This window comes from Notolepis coatsorum, assembly GCF_963971535.1.
Source record: "Notolepis coatsorum genome assembly, contig: SCAFFOLD_3140, whole genome shotgun sequence".
Classification (NCBI taxonomy): domain Eukaryota; kingdom Metazoa; phylum Chordata; class Actinopteri; order Aulopiformes; family Paralepididae; genus Notolepis; species Notolepis coatsorum.
Genome location: NW_028172121.1, coordinates 1 through 17,207, shown reverse-complemented (window position 1 = coordinate 17,207; position 17,207 = coordinate 1). Strand labels below are relative to the sequence as shown.

The 17,207-nt window shown below is 45.1% G+C and overlaps 1 protein-coding gene across 1 annotated transcript; it reads left to right on the top strand.

Moving 5' to 3' along the window:
* Nucleotides 1-825: 825 nt before the first annotated feature.
* LOC311248113 (sodium/potassium/calcium exchanger 4-like) lies at nt 826-13,942 on the top strand (the record flags this gene model as incomplete). The annotated part of the gene is made up of 5 exons (XM_084339060.1): nt 826-998; nt 1,805-1,967; nt 4,808-4,974; nt 7,690-7,804; nt 13,830-13,942. Coding segments are annotated over 5 exons (731 nt in total), but the record flags the coding sequence as incomplete, so codon positions are not given.
* Between the last annotated feature and the right edge of the window lie 3,265 nt (nt 13,943-17,207).

Sequence of the window (17,207 nt, the reverse complement as noted above, 5' to 3'; positions counted from 1 at the left end):
TTTGGATAAAAGCCGCTATATAAATGCACCATTTACATCATGTTGCGCTGGATGCGCCTGAAGGCGCTGAAGGATGTCGACGCCCCCAGGCTGAAACCCTCTGTCCACTTGGGAATCCGTTAAAGGAACACGCCAGTTTCCTCTCTGTGTGCGTTCAGTAGAAAGCTATCTGGCTGCACGTTAGCCTAGCTTAGCACAATGAATGGAAGCGGACAGTGCCGGTTAGCCTAGGGCGGCATTGTCCAACTAACTTCTCTCCCGAAGGCTAATCCGGCGGCACTGTCCGCTTCCATTCGTTGTGCTAAGCTAGGCTAACGTGCGGCCAGATAGCTTTGTACTGAACGCACAGAGAGGAGACTGGTATCTATCTTCTTGTCTCTCTCTGGAGAAGACTGTACGCTAATTTCACCAAAATGTTGGCGTGTTCCTTTCGTTTTAAACCGGGAGGGTCATCAAAGAGAAGTCGCCTATTCTCAGTCCTTGCCCCACAATGGTGGAATGAACTGCCCACCCCAGTTAGGACAGCAGCCGAAACCCGTCCAATATTTCGCCGTCAACTAAAGACGCACTTCTTCAACCATTATCAAAAAAAAAATAAGAAAATAAAAACTTAAACTAACCTTACTGTCATGCACGTGTCCTAATAAACTAACCTACACTGTAGCACTCAACACTTTGATGAACATTGTTACTCAGCTGATAAGAGTTGTGCCCTTCCTGATGACTTGTCGTACAGAACTTGTATAAGTCGCTTTGGATAAAAGCGTTCAGCTAAATGACTAAATGTAAACCTTGTAAAACCTTGTCTCCCTCCGCCCCCCCTAGTCAAGCCCAGCAAGCCCCACAGCCGCCGTGGCTCGGTGGTGATGGTGGACGAGATCATGAACGCCAGCCCTCCCAAGTTCCGCTTCCCGGAGGCCGGTCTCCGCATCATGGTCACCAGCCACTTCGGACCCAAGACGCGCCTGCGCATGGCCAGCCGCCTCATCATCACCGAGGTAACTTACTCACCCCTTCCCTCTGGTAGAAGAGACTCCAAAGTCTCAGGTGTAGCACATCTCGTTTTAAAAAACTGCACATATTATCCCGAGGTCGTCCGTCACCTGAACTCGAGTCGTAATGCACAGGCACTTTGTACCATAAGGGCTATAGCACCAGCCGACAGGCACTTTAACACTTGGGTTGCCACTTGTTAACATGGTAAAGCATGGTTGAATGCCACCACCACCCACTTCAATGATAGCGTTGTGAACGCATAATCTCTTGTCTTAAATTATGGCTATGTGTCTAATCTGCCCGTCGCTTATCAATGACTTGTTTGCAGTCAACATTGTCGAAACGGATTGTTTTTTTAATCTGTTCATTTCCGTTTTATAGCATTTTGAAAAGCCCTAGTTTTCTGCTTACCTCAGATCAGATGTTCTCCAAAAAGATTATTCTAATTCTTGATCGCCATTCCAAATATCGATCACGTCTATTGATTCAGCGTTGGGTACTGTAAATATGTATTCCACGTGTTTTCCGGCTCGGCGATATCTTGGGTCTCTTCAGATGCCTCGCTGGAAAAGTAAAATGAGGAGGCTGGAACCCCCCCTCATCAGTCTAATCCAATGGGGTGCAGTTACACAGGGAGAGACGATAGGGGGCGGTATTTTCCCAATGGAGCTCAGAGAGTCTGCAGCACTAGCGTGAGGCTCGATTGATGAAATATTCATTCAAATTGCTAATTAAAAAAAAAGTGGCGTTGTGAGCGGGATTTGTTTGTTCTTTTGCTGTATGACTTAGTGTCTCTCTTTTCTGAAAGCGCCAGAAGTTGGTCCAAGGTGCGAATGGTGTGGAGACTCAAGTGATCGATGGGAAGGTGGACATCGAGAACGGAAACGTGCCAGAGGACAAACCCAGCGAGGAGGAGGAGAAGGAGGAGGAGGAGAAGGAAAACGAGACCATCTCCCCCTTCCATATTCCATGTACGTGTGTGTGTGGTCTTAAAGGAACGTGCTGACATTGTGGGAAATTAGCTTACCGTCTTCTCCAGAGTCTGACGAGAAGATGGATACCAGTTTCCCCTCTGTGCGTTCAGTAGAAAGCTATCTGGCTGCAAGCTTGCCTATAGCTTAGCACAAATGAATGGAATCATATACGTATCGGCTAGCCTATGCGTTGGCCAAAAACATCTCTCCCAGAGTTTTAAGCTGGGCTAGTTAATCCGTATCCGCTTACATTAATTTGTGTTAAGCTAGGCCAGCTTGCAGCCGGATAGCTTTCTACTGAACACACAGAGGGGAAATTGGTATCTATCTTGTCTTGACTCTGGAGAAGACGGTAAGTATGTTTCCCATAATATTGGTGTGTTCCTTTTAACAGTGTTTTACTATAATAGTTTTACAGTGTTTATTATGTTTATTTTTTTATTTTTTTTATATTAGGCTACATTTATAGACTGCAGCAGAAGTGGCCCAAATCGGATGTTTCAGTGTGAACGGAACAAATAGCATGGAATCTGATCTTTTCAATTCTGATTTGGGCCACTTTCATATATTATGACGTGGTCCTGAATCGGATACCGGTCAGATTTCTTTCCAATGTGACCTCAGTCTGAACGGTCATACAGATTTCATGTGACTTTTACATCACTCTAGAGATTGATTTGGCACATTTAAGTTTACGTACATTTTCTTTTATTGTTCCATTTACGCATGCGGGTCGACAGTTCAGCAGCAGTCACCAGTTCACACTGGAATCTGATCTTGGCCACATTAAAAAAATAATAATAATGTCAACAGGCCAAACAAAAAAAAAACCTGATCTGAGCACTAAGGCCTGCAGTGTAAACGTAGCCTACGTATTGGTTATCCCAAATAAAAAACACAAAAAAGAGCTTTGAGCACTTCATTACTTACAGTGTTTAGTTGGCAAGATCTGCTTCCATCAGGTTTAAATATTTAGCCTCCACTTCAGCAGACTGGTGGCCTTTCCTGCCTCAGATTATCCAGTCGCTTCATCCTATGAGGATTAATGATCATTCTATCTGACAGTTGTGAACATGGTTTGCCCTGTAGAGTTTAGCGGTCGACCCCCCCCCCCCCCCGCTGCTTCTGGAAAACAACCAGAAGATACAAATGTTCCCGTTGTTTTGTTTTTTCAGTCGCCCTCTATGAGGGTTTCTTGCATTCGTTTTTTTTTGGGCTTTCTGTATTTTTCACCCATCCCAATTTAGACGCGTTATGCCAATTCCCTTTCTGGTTGTTGCGCGCATTGCCCCACTGTCGGCCTGGTGAGGGAGGGTGTAGAACTACCACATGCCTCCTCCGATACATGTGGAGTCGCCAGCCGCTTCTTTTCACCTCACAGCGAGGAGTTTTCACTGGGGGAATGTAACGCGTGCGGAGGTTCACGCTATTTCCCCCAGATCCCCTCCCTGCTGAACAGGCAGGAGTCGCAGTTTACAACGACCAGGACACATACCCCACTCGCGTCGTGCTGACATTTAGTAAAAACAAATCCTTTAAAGATGACTTTGAGCCAAAGTTCCACTGCAATTCTCTTTCACACGGCACAGTTACTTATTTTTTTCCCCCACTTTTTCTCTTTTTCAATTTTTTCTCCCATCCCAATTCCGCTGTGCCAATTCTCCACTCCCCTGTCTTGAACGTTGCTCGCACATGCCCCCAACAGGCCGGTTGTAGGGAGGATAGAAGCCTTGCATCACGTGTCCCCTCCGATACACGAGGAGGCAGCCTGTCACATCTTTTCACCTGCCAGCGTGTGGACTCTCATTGGCCAGGTGTAACGTGTGGGAGGAGGCTCACACTACCCCCGCCACTTCCTGTCTCTGCTGTGCAGGCGTCCCCCAACCGACCTGTAGGAGTCGCTGTCCACAACGTCCAGATTACCACCCATCGACTTCCCACCTGCTAACTCTGCCAATCGAGTTAGTGTGACGGCCGGTCCAGGCCGGAGGCAACGCCGACAGCCGGATTCCAACCCGGTGTCTCTTGCGTTGGTGACGAGCGCAATGTCCGCTGCGACACCCAGCCTCCCAGACTTTGTTCCTTGTGATTGATTACCCGGATGATTTTGCTTGTTGGTTATTTGTTGTTTTTATTTAAAGTGTAACTATTTGTCGGAAATTGGTTTTAAGCCATAAATATTGTATCCGATTAGGGCGGCTACGTGGCGTAGTGGGCAAGGCGCGCGCCACGAAATCTGGAGACGCTGGGTTCGCCTGTTCGAGCCCAGCGCTCCACATTGCTTTCAGTTTAGCTGGTCGTCCGTACTAATACACATTGGCCGTATTAGGGAGTGGGAAACTGATGGGTGGGGATCGGGCGTTGTGGACAGCGACTCCTACAGGTCGGTTGGTGAGCCTGCGCAGTAGAATCAGGAAGTGTCGGGGGCAGCGTGAGCCTCCCACGCGTTACTCCTCGCCACTGAGAGATCGAGCTGCGCAGGTGAAAAGATGCGACTGCTGTTACCTCAAGTACCGGAGGGGACTTGTGCTATGTATGACTTAGTCCACATTGCAGCCGGCTTGTGGGAGGCAAGAAACAGCGTCCGTGACATGGGAGGGTTGAATTGGATGATACGAAATTGGGATGGGAGAAAATATAGAAAATGGGAGAAAAATTTGATCAAAATAAAAAAAATATTGTATCCGATTGTCTTTTTCTCTAAAAAAAAATAAAAAAAAACCCAATTGAATTGTATCCTTTTTAAATGCCCTTTTAAAATGAAAAATAGGGCTTGGAAAAGTACTTAAAAGACCTTGAATTTCATTTTGCACCGTCTGTGGGCACCCTGGGTACAGCGGGCATCGGCAGCAAGTGCAAGTGGCTGATCTCCTGGCCCCTGCTGCTCCTGCTGTTCTTCACCATCCCCAATTGCGCCAAGCCTCGCTGGGAGAAGTTCTTCATGTTCTCCTTCATCCTCTCCACCGTCTGGATCGCCATCTTCTCCTACTTCATGGTCTGGATGGTGAGTCCTTCACGTTACAGTGTGGTGTGTGTGTGTGTGTTCCTGATTTAAAAGTGCTATAGATAAAGGTTTGGCCACTAGGTGTCGCGCTAGAGCGCCGGCGTGTCGTTTATCCGATCGGGTGAGTGCCAACGTGGGGGAGTGGGTAGTAGGGAGGAGGGGATACATACAACATGTAAACGACGACGTTCATTTTTATTCTGCACCTTTCTAAAAGCTCTGTGGATGTATTATATTATATAAAAACAATTATTAAAACTTCTACAGCACCTTTAACATAAAATTGGGTGATGCATTTCAGACTATAGAGCAGTTGACTGGGGATGAAAAAAGTCAAGGTAATTGGAAAAAACATGCGTTTTAGTCAAGGGGTTAAGATTCAAGATTCAAGATTACGTGTTTAAGGTTAGGGTTAAGTGGTTAGGTTAAGTGTTTAAGGTTAAGTGGTTAGGTTAAGTGTTTATGCTTAGATTTGGTTAAGTGGTTAAGGTTAGGGTTAAGTGGTTAGGTTAAGTGTTTAAGGTTAAGTGGTTAGGTTAAGTGTTTATGCTTAGGGTTTGGTTAAGTGGTTAAGGTTAGGGTTAAGTGGTTAAGGTTAGGGTTAAGTGGTTACGGTTAGGGTTAAGTGGTTAAGGTTGGTGGTGGGTTAACACACGCATTTCTCTGTTTCTCTCCCTCTCTTTCCAACACACACACACACGCACACACACGCACACGCACACACTCGCATCACTCCAAGACATATCTATCTACACCCCCCCCCCCCTCTCTACACATAGCCTTCAACTTGTACACACATACGCACACGCACACACACACAGCTGTCTCTTACGTATACGTCATTCTCCAAATATCTATAATATATAATTTATCTATGATTCATATTATGTACGTCAATACTACTCCACTCATTTTGTCTCCTCTCCTGTATAAATAATTTGTTCGCTTGCCGCTCTACAGAGATCTAGTCTATAGGGCCCCATTGCTGCCTGTAAGCCGTGTCTCTGTGTCATTCTGTCAGTAAACTCTGTCCCTAATCGAAGACTCTCTCGTCTGCCTCCGTGAATAACATCCGGTCAAAAATGATTCCACATCAAAATGAGTTTGTTCAGAGTGTTCAGTTAAGGTCAAGGTTAGGGGTGCACTGGATCTGGTTGCGTGAATACTTTCCCCAAGGCAGTTGTCCTTCCGCGTTCGGTTTACGCGGCCTGATTGGCCACTGACGCTTCTCTCGGCGCCCAATTGCGCCTAGCTTTCAGTTCCACAGCCCAAGTCCTCGCCCATTTCCTCGTATTGTTTTCATCTCTCTATATTAACGTAGCCCATTTCCTCGTATTGTTTTCATCTCTCTATATTAACGTAGCCCATTTCCTCATATTGTTTTCATCTCTCTATATTAACGTAATGCGCTATTCATATCAATCGACATTACATCAATATATAAATAACGTATTGTTTTCATCTCTCACATCAATGGTATATTGTGCGCGGCGGTAGCAGTTTTAGTATATTGTGCACGGCGGTAGCGAGTTGAGTGATAGTGAGTTGAGTGATAGTTAGTTTTAGTATATTGAGCGAGTGTATTGAGCGAGTAGTTAGGCGATAGTAGGGCTAACGCGATTGGGCGCTGAGAGAAGCGTCAGTGGCCAATCGGGCCGCGTAAACCGAACGCGGAAGGACAACTGCCTTGGGGAAAGTATTCACGCGATCTGGTTAGGGGCTAGGGATTGAATGTAAGTCAATGTGAAGTGGCCTAAGTAAACGTGTGTGTGTGTGTGCGCGCTCACTCGCTCGCTGGGGCGACAGTGGCTCGGGAGGTAGAGCAGCCGTCTGGTAATCCGGAGGTTCCCGGTTTGATTCCCGGGCAGCATTTCGATGTGTCCTTGAGCAAGACACTTAACCCCTTAATTGCTCCCGATGAGCATGTCGGCACCTTGCATGGTCGCCTCCGCCATCTGTGTGTGAATGGGTAAAATGTGAGGAAGAAATTGTAAAAGCTGTTATATAAATGCAGCATTTACCGTTTGTGTTTGTATATAGTTTTTCAGGTCTTGTGTGAACCCCACCTAACCCCCTCTAATGTACAGTTTCTTCCCCTTCGGATATATATATTTTTTATGATGATCTCTCTTTCTTACACAGTACCGTATGTCATAAATGTCCTGATGAATTGAAAATGGAGGACCCTTATGTAAACGAGACGAAAGTATTTTTCTGGTCTTCATCCTCTTTTTTTTTGTCTTTTTCCCCCTCCATTTTCGTCGTATGCCAATTCCCAGTCCCTTCCTGGTCGCTGCGCACTTACCCCCCACAGTCAGATCATCTGGGAGAGTGGAGGCTACCACGTGCTTCCTCCGACACACGTCCAGCCAATCACCGCTTCTTTTCACCTGGCAGCGCGGATTCTCATCGAGAGGGCGTAGCGTGTGGGAGGATCACACTATCCCCCTCAAGTCCTATCCGCGCTTAGCAGGCGCCCCGACCGAACTGTAGGAGTCGCTGTTTACAACGACCCGGACCCACCCCGCCAGCTTCTCCCACCCTCTAATACAGCCAATTGTATTAGTGCAGACGGCCAGCCAAGCTGGTGACAACCCCGGAGCTGTGAGGTCTTCATCCTCTTAACAATTGTGTGTATTGAGCCGTACTGTATTGTACCCATTCTGAAATCTGTTAGCAAAGTTTTCAATCAAACTCTTAATTGGTGTGTTTCAGGTCACTATAATCGGCTACACTCTGGGCATCCCCGACGTCATCATGGGCATCACCTTCCTGGCAGCTGGCACCAGTGTTCCAGACTGCATCGCAAGTCTCATTGTTGCTCGACAAGGTATGGCTTCTGTTTGAGCTGCACCCCCAGGCCCTCGTTCACCTGCACCCCCAGGCCCTCGTTCACCTGCACCCCCAGGCCCTCGTTCACCTGCACCCCCAGGCCCTCGTTCACCTGCACCCCCAGGCCCTCGTTTACCTGCACCCCCAGGCCCTCGTTCACCTGCACCCCCAGGCCCTCGTTCACCTGCACCCCCAGGCCCTCGTTCACCTGCACCCCCAGGCCCTCGTTTACCTGCACCCCCAGGCCCTCGTTCACCTGCACCCCCAGGCCCTCGTTCACCTGCACCCCCAGGCCCTCGTTCACCTTCATGTGGTCGTGTCGGCCTGGAAACATAGAAGGATTGACTGCTTTCAGCTCATTGATATCATTGCGTTTCATGCCTGGGGGTGTTTGTATTGATAACCTACTGTATTGATAACCTGCTGAATTGATAACCTGCTGAATGTTGCCATTGGCTTGTTTCTCCCAGTGGTCGTTGGGTGTGTGATATGCCAGAAAAAGCGCCTAATTACGTCATCATTTTATTTAGATGTAACATTGTTATTTATTATTTTGTTTATTTTTAATTTAAATTTTATTTAACGAGGCATGTCAATTAAGAACACATTCGTACTTACAATGATGGCCTGGCGAAGGGTAATGTGGAATGGGGACAAAGTAAATAAAGTAGAAAAGAGACAGACGATGCATACATCACAGAGGTAAGGGAAATAATTAAAACACACATCAAACAAAAAGACAAATGACAGTTAAAAGGCGGGGTGACAGTTGCGGGTGTGAGTAAACAACTCATTAAAAGTAGTGCGGGGGGATCAAAGTATTTTACATCTGGTTCCAAACTGCTGGGAGCAGCACATTGGAAGGAGGTTTGACTAAAGGAAGTGGTTAACCGTCTGTAATGTGGTAGTGAAAGGTTAACCGTCTGTAGTGTGGCAGTGAAAGGGTAACCGTCTGTAGTGTGGCAGTGAAAGGTTAACCGTCTGTAGTGTGGCAGTGAAAGGGTAACAGTCTGTAGTGTGGCAGTGAAAGGTTAACCGTCTGTATTGTGGCAGTGAAAGGGTAACCGTCTGTAGTGTGGCAGTGAAAGGTTAAGCGTCTGTAGTGTGGTAGTGAAAGGTTAACCGTCTGTAGTGTGGCAGTGAAAGGGTAACCGTCTGTAGTGTGGCAGTGAAAGGGTAACAGTCTGTAATGTGGTAGTGAAAGGTTAACCTTCTGTAGTGTGGTAGTGAAAGAGTTAACCGTCTGTAGTGTGGCAGTGAAAGGTTAAGCGTCTGTAGTGTGGTAGTGAAAGGTTAAGCGTCTGTAGTGTGGTAGTGAAAGGTTAACCTACTGTAGTGTGGTAGTGAAAGGGTAACCGTCTATAGTGTGGCAGTGAAAGGGTAACCGTCTGTAGTGTGGCAGTGAAAGGGTAACAGTCTGTAGTGTGGTAGTGAAAGGTTAACCTTCTGTAGTGTGGTAGTGAAAGGGTAACCATCTATAGTGTGGCAGTGAAAGGTTAACCTTCTGTAGTGTGGTAGTGAATGAATGAATTAATGAGAACTTTATTTAACAGATTGCAGAATGGGTACAATACAGTAAGGCTCAATACACACAATTGTTAAGGGGATGCAGACCAGAGAAAGACGTTTGTCTTGTTTACATCAGGGTCCCCCATTTTCAATTCATAGTGACATTTATGACATACACAACATACATGACATTTATGGCATAGGGACATACATGACATACAGGTATTTAGTACTGTTACATTTGTGACTTATACGATATTCAAATATACAGTACTGTTACCCATAGGTCCTGACAGAGTATATACATATGATGGGGAGGGGACTGTACATTAGGAGGGTGGGTGGGTGGGAGAGAAATATACATACGGTGGGGAGAGAATATATACATACGGTGGGGAGGAGACTGTACATTTGGAGGGGGTGGGTGGGTGGGTGGGAGAGAAATATACATACGGCATGAAGAGAATATATACATGCGGTGGGGAGGAGACTGTCTATTAGGAGGGGGTGGGGGGGTTTGGACATTTACGGTGGCCAGTTTCGAATTGCAGCCTCCTGTAGGTGCTCTTTAAGAGTGGTTTTGAATGTGGGTAGGGATTCACGTTCCTTTACAGCTTTGGGTAGGGCGTTCCACATTGATGTGGCATAATTGCGAAACGTGTTTAGTCCCTTGTTTGAGCCGAATCTGGGTTTAACATGATTTGTTGAGCTTCCTCTGGTGTTGTGGTCGTGGTATTCACTGACCTTTGGGAAGTATTTTGACATGTACATGGGTACCTTAGTCGTATAGTGTATCTTGTAGACCAGGCCCATTGCAAGTTGCTGTACTCTGTTGTCTACTCTAAGCCATCCTAGGTTGTCAAAGTGGGCAGGGGTGAGGTGGGTTCTAGGGGTAAAGTAGTGTGGGGTAAGGTCAAGTGAAAGGTTAACCTTCTTTAGTGTGGTAGTGAAAGGTTAAGCGTCTGTAGTGTGGTAGTGAAAGGATAACCGTCTGTAGTGTGGTAGTGAAAGGTTAACCGTCTGTAGTGAAAGAGTTAACCTTCTGTAGTGTGGCAGTGAAAGGTTAACCGTCTGTAGTGTGGCAGTGAAAGGCTAACCGTCTGTAGTGTGGCAGTGAAAGGTTAACCGTCTGTAGTGTGGCAGTGAAAGGTTAACCGTCTGTAGTGTGGCAGTGAAAGGGTTAACCATTTGGTCGTGTGGTAGTGAAAGGGTTAACACCGGGAACATCTAGCGAGATAATGACGAATGTATTGAAATCTGTCGGCGTCTCGTCTCAATCTCACCGCTCACATTGAACAAACCTGCGTGATGCGTTGGGTTTCACTCGTGACGTGACACAAAGATCAATTAATTTGATCCCATGAAAACACACCGTGAGTCCATGAAAACGGTGATCATTATGATAATCCATCTACTATTCATTATTAAATGGTGTGCCCCTTTGTTTGGTACAATATTATTTATTCATTGGTGGATATCACGCTCCTAGGCGGAGCCGCCTGTACGTCACAGCCTGCTAAACACATCCGCAACCAAATTAGTTTGAAGGAAAATGTGTCTATAACGTACGTAGTTATCAGATGAAGCACTTCAGATTCAGGTCCCTACTGCCACTCTTCTGCCACTCTTCTACCACTTTAGAACTAGCACTCGGGTGGTAATTTTCGGGGGCTGGTGGCTGGGTCTAAACGTGAACAAAGGGAGGGTACCTAACTTAAGCGCTTCCCCAGGGAGGGGGTCGGGGGCTACTGCCCTCAGACCCCCAAGATAATTTTTATATGGGCAGTCTGACTTGGGGTACTGACCATATATTAGTGTTGCAATGCATGATAAGTAAACAGTGAAAAAAGCTAAGAAATCGGATGGAGCTGGGACGTTTGGGACGAATACAAATGTAAGATGAAAATCTCCCCAGCCTGTGGGAGGCAGTGGAGGTGTGAAATCTAGCCCGGTCCAGAACAATGGGAGTCACAAAATCAGTTTGGAGTGGAGTGGTGGAGGAGTGGTAGAGGAGCAGTAGAGGTTTGATTTTTCAGGGCTGTATCTGTATGTCTTTTCTGCGTTCATCTTCATTTCCATGGACACAGTGAATAAACAAGGCTGCACAGACAGCCTTATTTTTGGCTCTTATTTATATAATAGACGAAAGGAATATAGGGGGAACAATAATCTATTATTATTTATTCAATATGTTAATAAATAAAAAAAATCGAGGTAACAGCGTTTAGTTGACTTCCTGTGTGGGCACGTCGTCCAACTCTCTGCGTAGGAGAATGGGTTGATATGTTTACTTATTATTTGGTACACATACATTTTAATTCAGATGCGCAAAAACTTTTTACATTAAAAGACACTTCATGGTGGCTGTTCATTGGATCCTCATACGTTAAGACGCATTGTTTTTCTGCTGCTTTTATAATATGTTAATTAGGCCTAGTAGCCTAGTTACTCAGAGTTGTGTAACCATACTCCTTCACATACAAAAAATACATTATAATTGGCTGTCTTGCGTATATTGTTAATTATTTGATATGTCAAAATACTGTAACACGTTATACAGTCTTAAATTAATAATCAGTGTGTTCTTTTATTTTTTATTCTTTATTATTCTTTAAGAAAGCTACAGTAGAGGGAGATTTTAAAGGGGACGTTGAAAGTCTTTTGCTGAAAGAAAACACAGAATTCTAGCAGCCTCTATATCCCTCTGTTTCAATCCTGTTCTGAACGGGCTGTTTATGTGCTGCTTCTATCGTACGAATACGATAATTATCCTACATCTAGCAGTGGTGCGTGAGGCTGTACCGTCAAACTAAATCCAGATCCAACTTTCAGACTAGACGTTGCAGATCAAATATATTTTTAGGTTAATCGTAGAAAAGAGAAGATTTACGAGCCGCCATCTTGTACACGGGCAGACCCCAGGTGGTGAGAGCAGGCAACTGCACCTCCTCATCCATCACTCTCAACATAGGGGCCCCCCAGGGCTGTGTCCTGAGTCCCCTCCTCTACTCCCTGTACACACATGACTGCGTGGCACAGCGGAACAACAACACAATCATCAAATTTGCTGACGACACAGTAGTGGTGGGCCTGATCTCTGCAAACAACGAGAGGGCCTAGCTGGAGGAGGTTAAGGTTCTAGCGGGATGGTGTCAAGAGAACTGCCTCTCCCTGAACGTCAGCAAAACAAAGGAGATGATTGTGGACTTTAGGAGGTCGGGGGTCAGGGACTACAGCCCCCTCAGCATCGATGGGGCACCGGTTGAGAGAGTGAACAGTTTTAAGTACCCCGGAGCCCACATATCCGAGGACTTGACATGGACCACACACATTGACAGTGTTATCAAGAAGGCACGACAACGCCTCTACTTCCTTAAGCGCTTAAGGAAGTTCAACGTGAGTCAGAAGATCCTCAAGAACTTCTACTCATGCACAATAGAGAGCATCCTGACTGGCAATATCACCTCCTGGTTTGGGAATAGCACTGCACAAGACCGCAGCAGACTACAGAGAGTGGCCCGTTCAGCCGAACGCACAATTGGAGGGTGGCTTCCCACTCTCCAAGGCATTTACAACAAGCGGTGCATGGGCAAGGTGAAGAGAATAATCAAAGACTCCAGCCACCCAAACAACTGCCTCTTTGAACTGCTGCGGTCAGGCAAGCGATACCGGAGTCTCATGGCAAGCACAGAGAGACTCAGAAGGAGCTTCTATCCCCAGGCCATCAGGATGCTCAATGAACAAGGGTTGAACAATGAACAATCGTAACAACCATCAAATGCACTCACTTTAAACAAACAACTCACTGCAGCACCCACTTTACCCACTTTAGAACACCTAAACACACTTTATATTTATTGGCAACGAATTTGCACTACAACCCATACCTCATTACACCTTACTGTAAATTGTACCTAAATTGTACCTCATCCCATTTCTACATTGTACTGTATAGTATATTGTATTGTAACTCGGTTACTTTTCTACTCTGCATTGTACATTGTATATATGTATATATTGAACACTTTTTGTCTACGTACTTGACTTCTATTTTATACTTACTATACTTTTTATACTTATCTATTTTTATCTAGCACAATCTCTGGAGCAAAACAGAAAGAAGCATTTTATATAAAAGTATTCTGTACTTCTGTATGACAACTAATAAAGAAACTTGAAACTTGAAAACTACATGTGCATTTTATCAAGATATCTTCACACCCATGTTGTTAACTGTGGCGATTGTGGCTGCAATTCTGAACGGGAGGGTTCTTATCACAGACAATCCCTCATTCTGTAAAAACAATGTACATATTTAACATGTTCTCAGTGTCGAGACAACCCCTCGTTCTGTAACAACAATGTACATATTTAACATGTTCTCAGTGTCGAGACAACCCCTCATTCTGTAACAAGTAACAACAATGCAACACACAGGAAAAGGCCATTATCACAATAGGTCCTCTTTTAATTTACAGTACATGATGTTGATACTGTACCTTTGTTGATTGCAGGCCTCGGGGACATGGCCGTGTCCAACACCATCGGCAGCAACGTGTTTGATATCCTGGTGGGCCTGGGTCTGCCCTGGGCACTACAGACCATCTGCATCAGCTGGGGCTCGGAGGTAACGGACTCGCAGTAGTAGATCTGCTGTTTTGATCAGGGATGTCCGATATTATCGGCCCACCGGTATTCTCCGTGGATATTGGCATTAAAATGTAATATCGAGCGGTCGGGTGGCGTAGCGGAGATTGCGCTCGTCACCAATGCAAGAGGCTGCGGTCTCGACTCTCCGGTGTCAGCATTGCCTGCGGCTCGGGCCGGTCGTCGTACTAACGCGTTTGGCTGAGTTAGGGGGAGGGCAAGTCGTGGGTGGTAATCTGGTGTTGTGGACAGCGACGCCTACAGGTCAGGTCTGGGGGCGCCTGCTCAGCGAAAGGCAGGAAGTGGTGAAGGCAGCGGGACCTCCCACGCGTTACGCTTCACCAATGAGAGTCCTCGCTGCCAGGTGAAAAAAGAGCCACTGGCTGTCTCCACATGTGTCGGAAGAAGCATGTGGTAGGCTTCAGGGTTCCCTAGACCGACCAGTAGGGGGAACATGCGCACAACAACCAGGTAGGGAAGGGGGTGAATTGGCATAACGACTAAATTGGGATGGGGAGGGAAAAAAAATCAGACGGAGAAAAAAAGAGGATAAAAAAAAATTATCTGTTTTAAATATATATATATATTTTTTTATTCTTTACATTTATTTAACCTTTATTTACCCAGGCAAGCAAGTAAGAACAAATTCTTATTTTATTTATTGTCAAAAGTATGCATAATGTTGTGTTGATTCCACGACAAGAGATTATGTAATGTTAATTACCTGAAATTATTCCGTTTTTGGGGGGGGGGGGGGGGACCCTGCATATATCGGTATCGGAAATGAAGAGTTGGACAATATCGGTATATCGGATATCGGTAAAAAAAAAAAGCCGATATCGAACATCCCTAGTTTTGATGTTTGTGTTTGTTTACAAGAACTGTGGATGAACATAAGCAATATCTGAAACGAGAAAAATAAAACTGACTATCCTTCATACTGTCTTTTACTATTATGCACTTTGCTACTATGTTACTACCTACTATTCTAATAGTCTTATCAGAATCAGAAAGGTCTTTATTGCCAAGTAGTTTTCACATACAAGGAATTCTGCTTTGGTCGTTTTCGGTGCGACATTAGCGGACAGACATTAACAGACAGATAATACAATAAAGAGGTGGTGGAGTAGAATAAAATGAAATATGAACTAAGTTGAGTATAATATAATTATGAAATAAAAAATATAGGCCAGGGCTGTACAACTGTAAATATAGAAGTCGAATACGATTATATGGGATATAAACTAAATTAAATATAGCACAATAGAATATAGTAAAAATTTTTTATAGGAATAGGCCAGGGCTGTACAACTGGGCAAGACGTAGTCAAATATATACACTAATTAGACTAGACCTACTATGTCTATACTACTACCTACTATGCTATTATGTATATATACTACTACCTACTATGCTAATATGTCTATACTACTACCTACTATACCTACAAGTTCGACACCGTTTGTAACAATACCACTGGCCCTTAGCTGCCAGGGTTGTGCCCGTCCTGCTGCTGACTCTGTTGTACAGAACTTGGCTTTGGATAAAAGCGTTCCGCTAAATGACAAAACGTAAACACAGCGGGTCAGAATCGGGTCGTTCCTGTACGTGTTCAGGTTTCTACACGCAAGTCTTTCATGGCAGACCACCTCCGAGCAGACTCATCCACAACCTTACAATTAATCCAACCTGAGTGAAAGCCACACACACAGTATCTTTGGAGAGAGTGAACGATGACCCTTTTGAAGTACTAGCTAGTGAAGAGTCCTTGACCTCGCTCGCAGTCGAGATTCAAGAGTTTTATTAGTCACATGCATGCGGCGTGGCTCAGGGGTAGAGCGGGGCGTCCAATGATCGAAGGGTTGGTGGTTCGAATCCCGCTCAAGCCCATGTCCATCCCATTGCCGTTGTGTCCTTGGGCAAGACACTTAACCTACTTGCCTCGTATGAATGTGTATGCATGTGAATGAATGTTGGTGGTGGTCAGAGGGGCCGTAGGCGTTGATTATTCGCCACGCTTCCGTGAGTCTGCCTCAGGGCAGCTCTTGGCTGCAATTGTAGCTTAACACCACCGGTATGACTGTGTATGAACGAACAATGGACTCTGTGAAGCGCTCTGAGTCAGAGCAACAGTCAGTCAGAGAAGAGCGCTATATAAATCCAATCCATTATTATTATTATTATGCAGTGAAATGTAGGTGGCCATGCCCGCCTGGATTGTGCAAAAATACAAATAATAAAATGGAATAGATCATAGACATGATAAAAAAAGTAACAGTATTCTCTCTCTCTAACAGTATTCTCTCTCTCTCAAGAGTATTCTCTCTCTCAATCAATCAATCAATCAATCAATCAATCAATCAATCAATCAATCAATCAATTTCTTTAATGACCACCCAGCCAGGCTGGTGGAATTTGGTTTCAGTGCATTGCAGTTCCAACATAAAACATAGAACATATAACATCACTTACAACGTACATACTACATGCAGTTAGAAGAAAACACAATTATATAGATTACAGTTCAGAGTTTATGTCCATGTCAGCAGAGGTAAGGGGGGTTGCGAGGGGGGGGGGGGGGGGTACTACAGGGAGTTCAGTCTCCGTATGGGCAGTGGGGAAGATGCTGTTTTCGAAAGCGGATGTTTTGGTGGTCAGGGATCTGTAGCGCCTCCCGGAGGGCAGCAGCTGGAAGATGTGGGTGTGCTGGGTGAGTGGGGTCAGAGAAGATTTCTAGGCTCTCCTGATTGCTTGATTAGGCGGTGGAGTGATTCGAGAGAAGGGAGGGGTGGTGCGGATTATTTTTGAGATTTATTGATATTCTTGTAGTTTGTTTTTCGAGTGAGTGTCCAATTGCTGTACCAAACAGTTATGGAGAAGGTGAGGAGCTTTAGTATGTATGGCCTGGTAGAAACGGAGCAGGAGATGTTTTCTGACTCTGTATTTTTGAGCTGGCGGAGGAAGAGAGTCCTTTGTAGTATTCTCAACAGTCAACAGTATTACTCTAACAGTATTCTCTCTCTAACAGTATTCTCTCGTCTAACAGTATTCTCTCTAACAGTATTCTCTCTAACAGTATTCTCTCTCTCTAACAGTATTCTCTCTCTCTAACAGTATCTCTCTCTAACAGTATTCTCTCTCTAACAGTATTCTCTCTCTCTAACAGTATTCTCTCTCAACAGTATTCTCTCTCAACAGTATTCTCTCTACAGTATTCTCTCTCTCTAACAGTATTCTCTAACAAC